This window comes from Cyrtonyx montezumae, unplaced genomic scaffold (genome assembly GCF_038088225.1).
Source record: "Cyrtonyx montezumae isolate F1298 unplaced genomic scaffold, pur_monq_1.0 scaffold_12, whole genome shotgun sequence".
Lineage (NCBI taxonomy): Eukaryota > Metazoa > Chordata > Aves > Galliformes > Odontophoridae > Cyrtonyx > Cyrtonyx montezumae.
The window spans coordinates 12,889,719-12,906,886 of NW_027071848.1; the positions used below are offsets into that span (position 1 = coordinate 12,889,719).

Genomic DNA, 17,168 nt, shown 5'->3' on the forward strand with positions numbered 1-17,168 from the left:
TTTTTGTAATTTTTCTGATTTCAAGAACTTACATACTTTATAGAGGAATAATTTAATATCTTGAAACTCACTTAATTCTATTCCTTTTTTTTTTCCTGAAATCTCTTTTGCCTGACATTATCTCTAACAAGAAACTTTCAAATTATAGGGACTAAAAGGTCTCATTTTCTTTTTACTAAGCCCATACTAAATCTGCTCTGATTTCATTATGCCATATTAGCCTTTTTTCTTTTATGTTTCTTTCCCTTTCTCTATTTTTAAACTCCAAATGGAAAATCCAAATTAGAAGCTCAATTGCACTCCAAGGCCCCAAAAGCTGATTCTGCATCCTTCAGAGTATGGAAGTGTGCATAGTGTAGGTACCTCTTTAATTTACATTTAATTTTCATTTACTATGTAGTTGAATGGTGGGAACTTCTAAAAAAGTTTAACACAAAAGACATAGCATTGAAGCTTATACTTCATCTTTCTGTCATTTTTCAAAGAAAATACTTAACGCACTAAAAACATAACCAATCAAATCAACCATGTGGAGAGTTTCAAATGTGTTGTAAAAGTTACTGCCTTGCTATTTATCACACTGACTTACATTTCATCAAGAAACAAATATATTATTTATTTCCAGAGAACATTTTCAAAGAGCAAACAAATTAATTTATTCACTAATACTGAAGTATGTGTGCACTCAGTCAAATTTACCCTTATAAAAGCTGTTTTTCAGACACTAAAACAGCATATTTGTTTAAAGACTGAGAAACACTTCATCAGAAAAACAAAGAATAATCATATTTTCAGAAGTAACACTTCAATATGAAAAAACTTTTCCAGAAATAGTTTATGGTAAATACATTGAAATGACCTAAAGAAAAGGCTTTTTCATATACCTTAAAGTAGATTGGAGCCATGTCTCCTACTTCTTTTGGAAGAGGAATGCACTCATATACCATGTGATATCGTTTCTTCATACTCGTATTTGTTTCTATAAAGACACAGTCCAAGCCTTTAGCTTCAAACATTTTCACCAGAGCTCTTCTAAACACCTGTTTAAAGAAAAAGAATGTATAATTCCAATCAGCTTTTTCAAAACTTCCAGATATAATATTTTATATTATTTCACTAATATATATATATAATTCCTTAGAAAATAATAATAAAATGGAACAGCAGTGATCACATTATGTAAATTCTACTTTATTCAACAATACAAACTATAATACAAACTATCTATTGTTAAATATGCACTATATTTAACAGTATAAGTTCAGTTCCAGTTAATATCACTTTTTTTTTTTTTATATTCTGGACAATTTGGACTAAAAGTAAGTTAGATTTCATAACTATGATGTTCTATAAGAATGAGGCAACCCAGGAGGCTCCCAGAATGTATCAGGGATAACTTCCAGAGCCAAGTAACAGACATCCCCACCAGGAGGGATGCAATGCTGGACCTGTTGCTCACCAATACAAGTGAACTGATTGGTGACATCAGGATTGGAGGCTACCTGGGTTGTGATCATGCAGTGGTGGAGTCCACAGTCCTGAGGGATATCAGACAAAGTAAAATCAGGATGCTAAATTTTAGGAAAGCCAAATTCCATCTCTTCTGGGAGTTAACAACAAATTCCCCTGAGAAACTGTCCTTGAGGACAAGGGAGCAGAGCAGAGCTGGCAGATCTTTAAGGAAGCTTTCCATAGTGCTTAAGATCTTTCCATCCCCAGGTCTAAAATGTCAGGAAAGGAAAGTAAGAGACTGGAGAATAAGAAAATGCACAAGAAGTAGAAGCAGGAACAGGTAACTGGGAGTAGTATAGGGATGCTGCTTAGCATACAGGGATGGGGTAAAGAATGGACAAGAAGGCTCAACAACTTTTTGCTTCAGTCTTCACTGGCAACTGATCTTCACACAGCCTTACAGCAGATGGGTTGGAAGGGGAGAACCAGGGAAGTAACATCCCTCCCACTGTAAACAAAAATCAGGTTTAAAATGACTTGAGGAAACCGAACATCCATAAATCTATGTTTCCCACTGATATGCACCGCAGAGTCCTAAGGTAGAGTTGATATTTGAAAAGTCACAGCAGTCAAGTGAAGCTCCTGGTGACTAGAAAAAAAGGCAACATCACATCTATTTTTAAGAAATCTAGAAAGGATCACCCGGGGAACTACAGACCAGTTAGCTTCACCTCTGATCATGGATCATATCATTCTGGAAATTATGTTATGACATATGAAAGAGAGGGAGGTGATATGAGACAATCAGCATTGCTTCACTAAGGTCAAGTCCTGCTTGCCTACCTAGTGGCACACCCTGATGATGTAACTGTATCAACAGACAAGGGAAGAGCCACTGATGTCATCTATCTGGAGTTCAGTAAGGCCTCTGGCAAGGCCCCCCACAACATTCTTCTCTCCAAATTGCAATATATGGATTTCATGGGAGGACTGTTCAATGGTTGAGAAACTGATTGCAAGATCATACCCAGAGAGAAGTGATCAACACATCAATGTCCAGATGGAGATCAGTGATGAGTGGTGACCCTCATAGGTCTGCAATGGTACCAGTGCTCTTAAATATCTTAATCAGTGAGGTATGGCTCATGCTCAGATACATAGTATGTTGATACATGTCACAACTCAGGCAACAGAACATGCCAAGATTTATATATTTTTATATACAAAAATTAGGTGCATATTTACTTTGTAAAGTGAAGCAGATAAGTTTTAAAACATGCATCATGTTAAATTCAAGCACCTGAAGCCAAACATTAGAAAAGAACATTTCTTGCTTTATTCCAACACATCTCAAAAAGAAAATACTAGTAAAATGAGCTAAAACGTGCTGAATACAGTGTAATAAAGATGAGTCTTTTTCTGTCAAGAGGAACACAAGCTATGGCTCTCACACCATTCAGTTAGCTTGGTCATCAAGTAAGTGTGTAGTTTTACTCCTATGGAAACTTTCCAGACTCCTCCTACTGAATTACACAGATGCTGCAAAATAACTTGTCCGTCACCTCCTAAGTACTTTGCCATAAAGAAATATTTAAACTCACAATTAATATATTCACAGAATTGATGAGTTTACCAACAAGCTGCATTTTCTAGCAAGGAAAAGTCCAGGATTGAATGCAGAAACTGCATTTACTTGTCTTTATCCTACCTTCCTTCCAATATACATTCAGAAAAGTGATCATCTTTTATTTTGAACCATTTATTCTACAACCTTGTTTTGCTAAAATACAATAGGCTACATAGAGGATACAGGATAAATATATATATAGCCCACTTCTCCCTGATGCTTTGTTTTTTCTTCTGATCACACTCATTATGATTGTTCCCTTCTTATACAACTGTCAGAAGCATTTCTTCTCATATATGAAAGTTCTTTTTTTTTTCCTCCTACGAAGGAGAGTAATTTACAAAGCAACATTGTATAAAAATTACATCAGCCATGAGATCCAATGCTGTGAGTACCTGTGGAAAGCCAGAGGGTCCACCTGATAGACTTGAGGCAAGAACAAAGTTACCTAAACCATTTCAAACTCATGGATTAACCTGATTTTAATCATAAGCAACAGTGGAAGTCATTAATCTTTTCTCTTCTCTGAAATAGTCTCCAATGTTTTGAAGCAAAACAGTCTGCAAGTTGTTTTTCCCTTGTAACAGTCCTAGTGGTGGGATTAAGAGAGCGGCCATCACTGTCAATCTTTTAGGCAGATGTTTATTATATTTCTCCCTTTACTTTCCTTTGCCAAATAAAACAAAACTAAAAAAAAACCTTAATATATCTTCATATGAAGAGAGCTTGACCCTTCACATTTGGCCCTTTATTCTAAGAAATCTTATTTAAAAAGGAGGAAACTGTATTCTAACAGAGACCTCACCGATATGAGTAAGAATGAAAATAGTTCTCTCTCAATATCTAACCCAAAATCAGATTAGCTTAAAAAAAAAAAAAAGTAAAAATATATCTTTAATATATCTTTAGCTGGTGCTTCATTATAAGTGACCTTTCTTCTCTGACCATGTTTTTCATAATAGTGCTTCCTAACCAGTCATTAAACTTTCTGCAAGGGATCAACTGTACCTGTCACTCTTGACATGTTTCTCTAACTTGATTTCCAGGATCATCAAGGATAGAAGTTCTGCAACAGTTCTTAGGCATTTTTTCTAGGGCTTATAAATTAAAACTTTTTTCAGTGTTTACCCTGCATCTTCCTTTATCAATTTTCAACGATTAATTTCCATTCATAATGCAAACATGTTCTACCCCTTAGTTGGATCAAAATGGGTTGACAGGATGGAAACTTAAAACAGACATATACAAAAGTATTATAGAATCATACCAAAGAATGACTTAGCTTGGAGGGAACTGTAAAGATCACCTAGTTGCAAGCAGAGTTGCCATCCACTAGATCACGCTGCCCAGGGTCCCATCCATCTTGGCACTGAACACATCCAGGGATGGGGTATCCATAACCTCTCTGGTCAACCTGTTCAAGCAGCTCACTACCCTATCAGGGAAAAACTCCCTAACATCTATCCTAAATCTCCCCTCTTTTTAGTTTAAAGCCATTCTTCTTGTCCTGTCACTATCAGATCACATAAAAAGCTGGCTCTCCTTGTAAGCTCCCTTCAAGTGCTGGAAGGCTGCAATAAGGTCTCCCTGAAGCCTTCTCTTCTCCAGACTGAACAAGCCCAAATCCCTCTGTCTGTCTTTACAAGAGAGGTACTCCAGCCCTTTGATCATTTCAGTGGCCCTCCTCTGGAATCACTTCAGCAGCTCTGCATCCCTCCTGTGCTGGGGGCCCCAGGTCTGGACACAGTACTCCAGATGGGGCCTCACAAGGGCAGAGTGGACGGTGAGAATCCCCTCCCTCTCCCTGCTGCTGTTCCTCTTTTGATGCACCCAAGGATGATACTGGCCTTCTGGGCCACAAGTACACACTGCTGGCTCATGTCCAAATTTTTGTCTATCAAGATGTCCAAGTTCTTCTTGGCAGGGCTGCTCTCAATAAGCTCTTCTCCCAGTCTGAACTCATATCTGGGATTGCCTTGACCCAAGTGCAACACCTTGCACTTTGCTTGTTAAACACTTCATTAGATTCTTGTGTACCTTCTTTTCAAGCATGTATCGTGTTATTCAAAATAATATTACATTACAAAGCTGCTAGAACATGAGACAGTTTCTCAGCTGACCTGGATTTCTTCCCAGATTTCTTCATCCAAAAGAGTGGCTGCAGTATGGTGCTGTAAAGGAGCTATCAGGCAGTGACCTTCAATTAAGGATTGGTTGCTTGGCAGAGACAAGTATACCTGTAAAGAGTTCACAAAAACTGAAGTGCCTATTATTCTAGTGTTAAAAATATTCTCACTGCTAAGGTCAAGAGATACATCTGCTAAAGTTCAAACCAATAGAAACCATTATCTTCTACTTACAGCAAGTATGTACAGCAAGGGCTGGTATAAATCCAAATATTTACACATATTTTAAGAGAATTAACAGAATGAGAAAGGTTTGGTTTTGTTTATTTTCAAGGATTTTAAGCTTAAGAATGAAATTCTCCACTTGGCTTTCTTTGATATCATTGAGATACAGATCTTAATCATTTCAAATTTCCTCCAGTATGGTATGATTTAGTCTTCCACAAATCCACCTACAGACTGTACTAAGATCTTCCATTATTGCCTCATGTTTTCCACAAATCAGAAGACTAGCTTTCTAATTCACAACAGATCGATATCTTCTTCTCCCTAATCCTTGAGGAATTCTTGAAATCAACTGGAAGGGCATGGAATATAAGATGCAGAATAATTAAAGAAAGAAGCAGCTGTGTTCTTTAACTCAGTCACTCTACCATTAACTCTGCCTTCTTTTCTTTCTTTTTTATATTTATATTTTCACTAAATTCCTATTTTCTTACCTTGGTACCAATTGCAATAATAAGATGTTTAGAAAGTTCACTGCTATCAAAACAGAAAGGACACTTTTCCATGCGTGCAGCAAGCTGCTGGTGTTCATGTATTGCTTTTCTTCTTTGTATTTCTTCCTCTTCCCCGCTGCGTGCTTTTTTTGCTGCTTTGGAAACAAACATGTCATCCAGAGTGTAGTAGTCTCTGTCAGTTTTTTCCATAAGCTGAAAAGATAGACCAAAAAGATTGCATTTAAATAGAAACAAGTAAGAAAAAAGATGCAATCTTAGCTCTTTGTAGTATCCTTTACTAAGAAAAGGATAGTGTGTAGCAGAAGCAGCACTGATGCTTTCTACACGGCATCTGAAAATCATACTATCAGATACACCTCCTCAGAGCAATGTCTTTTTCAGACAGCTTAGGTATTAAAGTACAGATGTTTAACAACAGGGAGAGGAGTATATCACTATATTCCATCACAAGTTAAGCACTAGGTATTTCAATATTACCTTGACAAAACTCCAGCTTAAAATAGGATGCACAATTTTCTTTTGGTCATGTATTATCATATATTCTGTCTTTCCCTTCCTCCTCTTCCTATTACAACTATCACTGCCCACTAAATCACCTGTGGTAAAATAGCTAGACCATGAAACTATGGCTCATCATCATGCTTTATGAAAATATACCAACGTTCTTCTCAAGTGAACAATGCTAAGCTATTCTGTGAAGAAAAAGTTTTTGTTTTCAATACTTGGCATTTCTTGAATGGATCTGTCCCTGGATAGGGATAACCAACACAAGTTTACCAGAAACAAGGCTGACTAATTCACTTTTTGATTGTTTGATAATTAATCATTACATTCCAGGTAGGTGCCATTTATTTAAAAGAAAGCTCTGAAAATGCTTACTATTTGTTACGAAGATGTGCTTGATGGTTAACGGTATCTTACAGGATCTTAATAACGTGGAAATCCATACCAAATGCATATATCTCACCTGGACACTACTTAGAAGGAATCATGTCTGCTTATAGGAAATGGAGGTGATGCAGGGTTACAGGGCAAGAGCAACAAGAGACAGTGAATAGAAAGAAAAGGAAAGGAAGAAATGTATATGCATCATAGGACCAAATCAAATGACAGAAGATTTTAGTAAGATTCACCATGCAACATACATGTGTGGGTGTGTGTATAGCATCAGTCTTAATCAGTCTTTGCTGACGACAAATAAATCCCACATTGTCTTACCGAAATGAAGATTTAGCAAGTCTTAATTACAAACGCTGACTGAAAGGACTTAGGAAAGTATTTATCCACTTAACTGTTTCAGCTTACTCTAAACATTTTTAAAATTATGTGCCAGTAATACCCTAAACATTCAGCATACACAGCTAAAGCAAAAGTATAAAGCTTTCAAAATAATTTTTCCAAGTTCTTCCTCTCTAAATGAAATCCCATTGCTGTAATAACTCATGCTATACCTGACTGCAATTTTACCTTGAATAGTTTCAGTAATTTCTTCCAAAATGAGAGGGGAAAAAAAAAAACACACATTATATAGATCTCTTGATATTGGGAGTAGCTGCTAGACCTTCAGAGCATCAGCAGATTTATGTATGAGTAGTTTTGCTTCAGAAATAACTAGGGAAATGATAAAAGTGTATTTGCAACAAACCTTATACACATTAAAACACTGATGGGGGGTATCTCTAGCAAAGGACTCATTATTAAAGAAAATCTTCTACATATCTCATAAGTAGTTTTGATAACTTGTTAAGAAAGAAAAAATAACTATTAGCTAACTAAAGGTATTTAACAGGTAAGTTATTTTCTGTGATTGTGTACATTATGTGTCTTTGTCAAGATAATGAAAGAAAAACCTCTTGAAAATTCTCTTAAAGCACTTAGAAACACCTGCCCAGGGAATAAATGAAAAAGAAAAGAAATTACATATACTGGTCTTCAAGACTTGGAGTCCTGCTTTCTCTTGTATAGAAAAAAGCTACAGAGCTGCATTTCCTTCCAGAAAGAGCTGGTTTGCATCTGAAACACTTTTAACCTTAGAGTTGGAAATAAAATATTAATATCTGAGCACAAAAACAAATCTCCCATGTAGTTAATGTGCTAAATGTCTCTTCCTCTCAGTACAGAGGGTTCCTGAATGTAAATATAAATATTGTGCACATTCAGGAGACTCAAAAAGATTTAGAGTCACGGGTGTCAATAGAGAACTATGACTGCTGAAGTCTGATTTAAGAAGCTTCTCTTCAAAAATAGTCTCTCAGATATTTTGGTTAGAGGCGTTTTACCTCATTACTAAAACAGACACTAAATCCAACCTAAGAACACTGAGAACTCTACACTTCAAATGTTTGATATCTACAATACACAGCTAAATAATAATGAACCTTCAGATAGACCCCTTGCAACCATCTCCATTGTAATGAGGCCTTAAGAGAAACCAGTCACAATGGACTGCTGATTCATATATGTGACTTACTACACATAATGTGGCAGTTTCATTCTATTTTCTTATAGATTCAAATCACATATTGCGCTTGGAAAGGTCTCCCACCTTCAATGTTGATATGCAGCCACTATTTAAGATAACAGTAACATTGAAGCCAATAACCATAATTGAAACAAATTATCCAAATAAAAGAAAATCTATATATCTTGTAAGTACTCAGTTTAGATAACTTGTTAAGAAAGAAAAAATAAAGACCATTTTTGTAGGTTAGATAACTAGCTCTCATTCACAAAATATAGAAATCAGCTCTCACTCTTCCTGCACAGTGCAAATCCCTGAAACAGACCAACCTTTCAGTGCCAAGCAACTGTACACCCGCCTCAATACCTTTTTATATAGCTCTAATACATTCAGCTGCTGATGTGCATTTCCTACTGAAAGCCACTGTATATTAAAATCAACAGTTGAACAGTAGAGTTCTGCTTTTGTTGTCTTACTAAAATTCTGTACTTCTGTATTTAAAATAAACAGGACATTCTTGAGCTGCAGAAAAATATTTAGTGGTTTAGTTGTCAAAAAAGCCAAGCCTCTGTTCTCCTGTCATACTAGGATAAGAAAAGTAGAACTAGAGCTTCATTAAAAGAAACACAAATAAATACTACCTTGTAGAATGGCACTACTCCATTGTTACTTTTTTTTTCCCCCTCTTTAAATCAGACTGCCATGAGAATGCAAACAGACATGAAATAAGACAGATGGCAGACTACAAAGAAAAGACATAATGGAAATAAAAACCTTGGATACCAGAAATACCATACAAAGAACAGACTACCATCACTACTTTGCTTTCCTTGTACTTAGAAAGAAATGCCCGGAAAGTCATGGAAATATCTGGTTTGCTAAGCATGACCTCTTTAATGTAAGAGCACTCTCCAAAAAAAAACCTTAAAAATACTCTATGGATCCTTTTGAGCAAGTTCCTTCCTTATACAACAGCAATACAAGCCAAGAATTCTATCTACTGATGAAATTAATACTCATCTCGTTAAACAGGCTGGTAATGCCTTTCTTCAACAATCAATAAAGTGCTGAATACAACAAGACACAAAACAATCCCAAAACAGAAGGCTCATGTTAGAAGCAGTAACCTTTACTAAAACACTGTTCTCTAAAGACCAGATTTGGTTTTCTCCTGGTGTAGTAATGAAGCACACAAGACTGATATATTTCAAACAGTAACTCAGTAAGATAAAAAAGAAACGACAATGCTGTTCTTCAGCAACTGTACTTTTCTACATCGTCTGATGATGATAACATGAAAAAATATTTAAAACACAATGACTCAAACTTAAGAGTAGGTCTGAAGTCAAAATACATATATATGTAGTCAAATACATATATATGAAGTCAAATACATATAAAACCTTGAGTGATATCAATAAAATCAGAACAAGTGAGGAGACTTAGTAATAACAATTAGCTATAAGTGCAACAAAAAGAAGAAAAAAACAGGAAAAACAAACAAAACATAACAAAAGCACCGCTGGTGAAAGTTGGAGACCAGAAGAATGGGTGAGAAAGATTCCCCAGCTGCACCAGAGAGGTGACTCAGCATCTTCTGAAAAATCGATCTGTAGCTGTTAAGAATTCAAAATTAAAAGTCCTCAAAGAAAAGTGTAGAAAAGATTAAATAGTATCTTCTATTCTAACAGTATAAAGCAGGCTTTATAGAGAATTGGAATCGTGCATGGATCAACATGTTCAACACTTCAGGACTTCCTGTAGTGAACATATGCGAAGTGTCAATGTAAGTTTCTACTATAGCTTTGATTCCACTTGAGGTGTATACCTGTACACGAGGCTACAGCGAGTCAGTAGAATGCCACTAAGTTTTTGATCTTTTCTGGAAATAAAAATATGTGTATAAGAATATATACCAGTAAAAGCCATGACAGTCAGTGAGGAATAGCAATATCGAATGGCATTTACATGACAAAGATTTACCAGACTACATTCCAATGCTTCATTTCACAGAGATGACAACAAGCAAATTCAGGGATGTTAATATAAAATATTAAGAAGGGAAAACTAATATGTTGAGAACAGCTTCAGACAAATATATTTTAAAAACTGAATAATAAAAAATAAAAAACTTAATCTGGAAAATGCAATTTGTTTTAAGATGTGACACGTTTTGTTGAACAAGACTGGGCTAAGCAAGTCAAGAAACTATAAAATGCTTTTCAGACAGAAACAAAAAAAAAAAAAGGTAGGTTTCAATGCAGTATTTTGGTGAGAGAAGCCATAGTAAAGGAATATTTAGAGAGAGCATGTACAGATAAGGTTCAGATTACCTCTACCACAGAGTCTTTATCAGCAACAAACATAATGAATCACAAAAGGAAGGGAGGAAGGGACCCACAAGGATCACGGAATTGCACAGGTTGGAAGTGACCTCAAGAGATCAAGACCTCAAGAGTCCAAAACCTAAAGAAGGTGCCCTATGTAGGTCACACAAGTGAGCGTGTAGATTGGCCTTGAATATGTTCATAGAAGGAGACTCCACAACCTCCTTGAGCAACTGCAGTGCTCTGTCACCCTTACCTTAAAATAGTTCTTCTGCATGTTAGTACAGAATCATAGAATCATGGAATCACTCAGGTTGAAAAAGACCTCAAAGATCATTGAGTCCAACTACAACCAAACCATACTACCCTAACTCTAACAACCCTCTGCCAACTCATGTCCCTGAGCACCAGATCCAAATGGTTTTTAAGCACATCCAAGGATGGTGACTCAACCACCTCCCTGGGGAGCCTATTCCAGTAGTTAAAAACCCTTTACAGAAAGGGTTTTTAGACAGGGTTTTTTCTGTCTTTTTTTTCTTTACAGAAAGAAGTGTTTCTTGATATCCAACCTAAACCTACCTCGGCGCAACTTAAGGCCACTTCCCCCCATCCTGTTACCTGTCAAGTTTTAGGCCAGTACTCCTCGTCCAATCACTACACCTAACCAAGAAGAGCCTGGGCTCATCCATTTGCCTCCTACTTCCCTTTACATATTTATCAGATCCCTTCTCAGCCTGGTTGCCCCTTTTGGCTGCCAGAGTGTACACTGATTACAGAACCCACTACAATAAAAGAACTAAGGAATACAAGGCTGTTCAAGAAACCAGCACCTCTGTTTCAGATATTAAGAGTTTGAAACAAACAGGATCCAAGAAAAAACTTATTTAAACTTGCCTGTGCAATAAAAAAAGTCTCATCATTAGTAATTCATGTGCAACTGCAACCTCCCCAAGCAATATAGCTTTCACTTGTCAATAGAAAAGGAGGAAATGGAAAAAGGAATGGTTATTACTACTACTATTTTCCTTTGTCACACATTTAACAAGATTACAAGACCTTTATTCACACATACCAATGCACAGTGGCATATACTGCAGTTTTGATACAGAGACCCAGTTACAGATGGTCACCCTGTCCCCAGATACTCACTTCTTGTCATATTTTATCGCATCCTTTAGATAATTTTACAAGAGTGCTAATATGGAGTATATTTTCACGTCTGAAAAAGCGTCAGGAATGGAATAACAATTTCTTTGCAAATCCTCTATTATAACAATGTCCCACTAACCAAGGACAGAAATATAAAGCCAAGCAAAACTATCATCCAGCAAGGACTGCATATTCCTAATGAAATAAGATATGCTACAAATTTCCCCAAGCAAATCCATTCAGCAAGGCTTTTGCTGTCTTAAAAATCATGAAGAACAAACAAAAATTATATCTAGTTCATCATATTGCAATAGTAGCAATTAACATCATCAACACATTCTCTGCCAATAGCAGTGAAAAAGTTCTATTCTTCTTTACCTAAAAGCATCATTCCTTAAAAATTATTTTCTCTCAATTGCTGCAGATGACAAATACTTATGTGACAGCACTCAAATGCAATAAAATCCAGCTGCTACTACAGCAGAATACATAGTACTCTTCAATTATTACTCTAAATATTGGCTTAAAAAAAAAAAAAAAAGGCATTCAGGAAAAAAATGGAAAGTCTCACTCCAAAAATTTAGACTCTTATAATACTGTGTCTGGTATGCTTCGCCAATTGCATTACTTGGCTATAACAAAATCTCTCTGGGCACATTACTTGGGAATTGAAAAAACAAAAGTGTACTGCAAAATGCCAGAAAGGAAGCAAGTAGTCATTCAAAAACTGGTTTATTTCATAAATATGTTTTTCCATACAAAACACACATCTAGTACAAATCCAAAGAAGGAACCATGCTGAGGTGTTGCAGGAAAGCCCCTGTGCTGCAACAAGTGGAGAATCACATCTGTTAAACGTGGAAGTCAATGCATTCTGGAAGTTATGCATTCAGTTCCCTAGCTCTGCCTGATGCTATCTATGTAAGCACATTGTATTTTGTGCTGCATAGAGAAATAGGCAATCACTTTAAGTGTGGATGCCTTAAGAATATCACTGGCCAGCCCAAAGTTAGCATTAGAAATTCAGACACCCATAAAGACAATGCACTTCATGCTGTTGTTTCTACCAGACAAAGGCCAAAAACTAGAGATAACCTGACACTTTCATAAGAAAGAGCATCATTTCTGTCCCTTGTCTTTTGTTTCCCATTTCACTTTTCTGGGGGGGCCCATGGGCCAACATTCTTCCCTCATAGGGGCACTCTATTTTCCTACTTTTCCTTCTCTTTTGGCAAGTAATGATTAACAAGAGCCTACAAAGGCAGCTTTTACTGCCTAGCAGCAGGCAAAATGACACAGTCTCCTACACTTCATGGCATGCAGTGGTGAAGTTTCTCCCATCCACCTGACAGAGGATCATAGAATCCTAGAATCACAGAAGTTGGAAGGGACCTCAAGAGATCGAGTCCAACCCCCCAGATCTGGATCTGTTTTGGAAAGTTGCAGTTTGGGCTTAACAGAGACAACCATTCAGTACAGGAATTCAAGAAAATACTAGCATCTGTATTTTCTGACAATGCAGAAATGAGAATGGTTTGAGATGGAAAAGTTACAATGTTGTGCTGTATTTGCTGATAAAATCTTTAACATATTCTTTTTATTGATGTTAATTACTATATTACATAAGTAATTTCATTATATAATATTCATTTCACGCAACATTTGATTATTATTCTTTTTCATTTTTACATTATTGAAGCCAGTAGGCATCTTGGCATGGGGTTGCTTATGCAAGTAACTCTCACGGATCTGTACTTAGCTCACTGCAGGTTCAGCCTCATTTTTCTGCCAACATATGTTCAGAAAACTGGAACTGTATGTCAGTTTAATTTTATATTGATTCTGTTTTTCTTATTGCTACAGTAAAACCCCTGGAGTTTTACACGCTGCTGGCAGCGTCCGTGTTCAATCTGTGCTGTGTCTCTTATCTCTCCCTCTGCTGGTAATACCTGCTCTTTGGTGCACCCTGTGGAAAGAAAGCCCTACTAAAGAATTTAATATCATTTGAAAGCAAACCTCAAGTCACAGAACTCCTAATCAACAGGGGCTACTCTCCTACATAATACATTGATTGCACCTTTTCCTCTTCAGACTTCCTCTGAAACTTCCTCTAATTCCATTGAATGCAATTAGCATGGTAGCAACATACCTGCATTTCTCAGATTTATTTTCAGCTTATTTTCTTGTTCTATTTGTGTCCAAGTGTTGAGCTACTGCTTCTGTTTTTTTCTTTAACGCAATCATGTTTGAAGTTACTTCCATATAAGCTAATAAAAGTGCATCTCCTTGGAAAATCTGAGAAAAACCTCTATAGATTGTATAAAATGTATCAGTTTGATTTTAAATTGCCATGGCAACGCTGACGTCTTCAACTTTAAAGGACAGAGTTAATATTTGAGGAATGCTGTATTCATAATATATTTTGGGAAGCTGCAAAAAAGAATAAACTATTATTTCAGAATATAAACCTGAGTGACAGAAGAACATGTCACCACGCTTACATTTAAACATACTGTTTACAACAAAATCACCATAGAAGTCTTTCTCATCAGTATTTCTCATCTCAAACTGTATTTGCTCAAGCCATATTAAGATAAAACCTTACCATGTTAATTTTGTTGCCGTAACTCCGACCTTCCTACAACCACGGAAAATGAATTTGTAGGTTTAATTCAACAAAAAATTCCACACAGGCATTTCCCAAATTCCCTTCCTAGTAAAATAATACAGTAAATGAAGAGCATCAAAGAATTTTTACATGTCACCACCATATTTTTGAGGTCTCTGCCTCTGACAGGAGAACATTACAAACAGTTTTGATGAGTAAGGTAGTTTGGGCCACCTCTGAACAGCAGAAAGTCAAGCAAGGAGCAAACAACCAACTACTGTTCAATGGTTAGGGAACAAATAACCAACTACTTACTGTTCAGTGGGTAGGGAACACACTCCTTATTTCAGTTATTTGAAATGAATATTATACGTTTTGCTATAATTTGATATCAAGACAGATAAAACTTTATCTGCAAGCCAATGAAATGAAACGTAAGCCAAAGAAAATACCTTCCACCCCCGAACATTGGTGTTAGAAGTACAAATGACTAGCACGTAACTTTACAGTTACCCATGTCCTTGATTTTAAGGCACAAAACAGGCTGTCCTGCACAAGTCTTCATTTGTCATTTATCTGGTAATTTTAACATAATTCAGAAAGCATACAAAAGGTTCACACGGTCATTTAACATGGGCTGCACCTACAGGGTTCCTCTTTTCCCCAAAGTTTTCTTTTCTAACCTAGCTCTCACGGCTTGGATTTGGTTCCCACAAACAGTTTGAACTCAATGTCCACACAATCCACACAGAAAGCTGTTTCCTGCACTCAGCTGCAGCCTAGTGGAACACAGAACAAGACAAACAATTTTTCTCTCAGGTTCCCATATTAATTTTTCTACAGTACAACACATGCACACTTAGATCTTCAATTAAATGTAAAAAGCAACAATGCACAGAGCTTTGTAAGAATGTTAGCATGTCTATTAAATGCTGCCCTTGAAGGGCTTCACCAGGTGAAGAAAGAACAAAACATTTTATTACGTAACAGTAGCAGCAGCAGCATCCTGCACTTCTTCAGTTTAGCTTGTAAAGCACTTGCAGCCCATTATTTTTACAGTGATGGAAATGCAAATAGATACAACAGACAGGTTCACACAGCAAGAGAAAATGATAAGGCTGAAAGCAATTTTCCATTTTACAGATTCAAAACAAGGAAAGGCAACATGTAAATTACCTCCTTGGAAATCTGTAATACCAGCACATCTCTTCAGTAAATCCGTAAAGGAAGGCCAGCATTACTAATGCCATTTTGTACTCTAAAAAAATGTCTTAAGCATTTAAATTCACATTACACAAATTACTGCAGATTTTTAAATAAAATTAATTTAAGGTCAAAATTGAAATGGTCTGATGAACAACACGAATTAATCTTTCTCACTTGCCTTTAGTAAAACTGAATAACAAAGAAAAAAAAACCCAAATAGAATTTCTGCATCCAAATGTAAAGTAATTTCTAGTGAGGTACTGTTCCAGAAATCAGTCTCCATACACCCACGAGCGTCTATTGATGAAATGAAAGGATTACGTATGTTTTAACAGCAGGAATTTGGGAAAAATGAACTACTTGTAACAGTCAAGGGCACAAGGAACTACAGAGAAGTTACTTAAAGCTAACAGTAGTAAAGACTGAATACTTCACATAAATTCTGTATTATCAAACTGTCAGTGATATATATATATCTATATATAATTTATTTATTTATTTACCTTTTTTGTATCCTTTACTCAGTAAGAAGCCAACCTGCTTTCCTTGCAGAAGAAATTAAAAACTAAAAATACATCAACTTCAAACTTTTGGTTTTCCTTAGGAACTGCAGTCAAATTTGAAAGAAACAGATGTTAAGGCCTGCTTTTTTCCATGTATTGAAAACATTAGTGTTGGGTATTTTATTGTTGTTATTAAAAAAAAAAAAAAAAGCTTCCTCACCACTGAAAAGCAAAGATATGGGGATTTTTCATTATGTTTCTAAGTTCTCATATTACCATGCATAGGACAGCTGTGGCAGAGGCTGTACTTAGAAACTGAGATAACTGAAGTCTGTGCTACATACTGCAAACAAAAGCCAAAAAGTAGCAGGGCAACAAAATGCTAAGAAAACAGTGTATCCAAATCTAGAATATGAAGAATGAGCAAAAACAAACTGATACAATGCAATCTGCTTTTCATCTTAATTTAAAACACAGGCTCAACAGACAAAAAAAATCAGCAAGAAGATGGCATACCTCTTTTGTCTGATCTTGGAGAGCTCCTGAAAAAAGGAGACTTAATGGGTGCATAAAAGATTCGTTATGACACATATTTGAGCACAACAGACGTTAAGTCTGCTAAGCTGAACGTGAGTGAGGCATGAGATAATATCCTATTGACCTTCATTTTCCAGTGGGATTGCAGTAAAATACACCCTGTATTTCTCTCTTCTAAAGCAGTTGTCTGCAATGTTAACTTCCTCTATCTCAGTAGCCACACCTAAGAAAACCACAACAATAACTCAACAAAAGCAGTTCATATGGGTAAGATGAATGAAATTACTCAGCAGAGTTTTAACAGATAGGATCTCCCCCCTCCCATCCTAGGTAGGATATCATTTACAGGCCTTCAGCAGTTTCCTCCCATTGCTCTTCTAAAAGATGGCAGATATAACTTTATGGGTATGTTTTCTGCCCAAATGAAGGCAC

At 36.3% G+C, this 17,168-nt stretch overlaps 1 protein-coding gene across 2 annotated transcripts in view; it reads right to left on the reverse strand.

Annotated features, from left to right (window-relative positions):
- The window catches only part of CWF19L2 (CWF19 like cell cycle control factor 2), a 62,058-nt gene that overhangs the window by 3,620 nt on the left and 41,270 nt on the right, over window positions 1–17,168 (reverse strand). For both annotated transcript variants that reach the window (XR_010621839.1, XM_065730067.1), the window contains exons 13-15: window positions 5,925–6,137; window positions 5,200–5,316; window positions 885–1,040 (exon numbers count right to left, since the gene is read on the reverse strand). Coding sequence is in view for 1 of the 2 variants with exons in the window: in XM_065730067.1 (XP_065586139.1) it covers window positions 885–1,040; window positions 5,200–5,316; window positions 5,925–6,137 (486 nt within the window). In the remaining variant the exon portion in view is untranslated. The remainder of the gene's footprint in view (window positions 1–884; window positions 1,041–5,199; window positions 5,317–5,924; window positions 6,138–17,168) is intronic.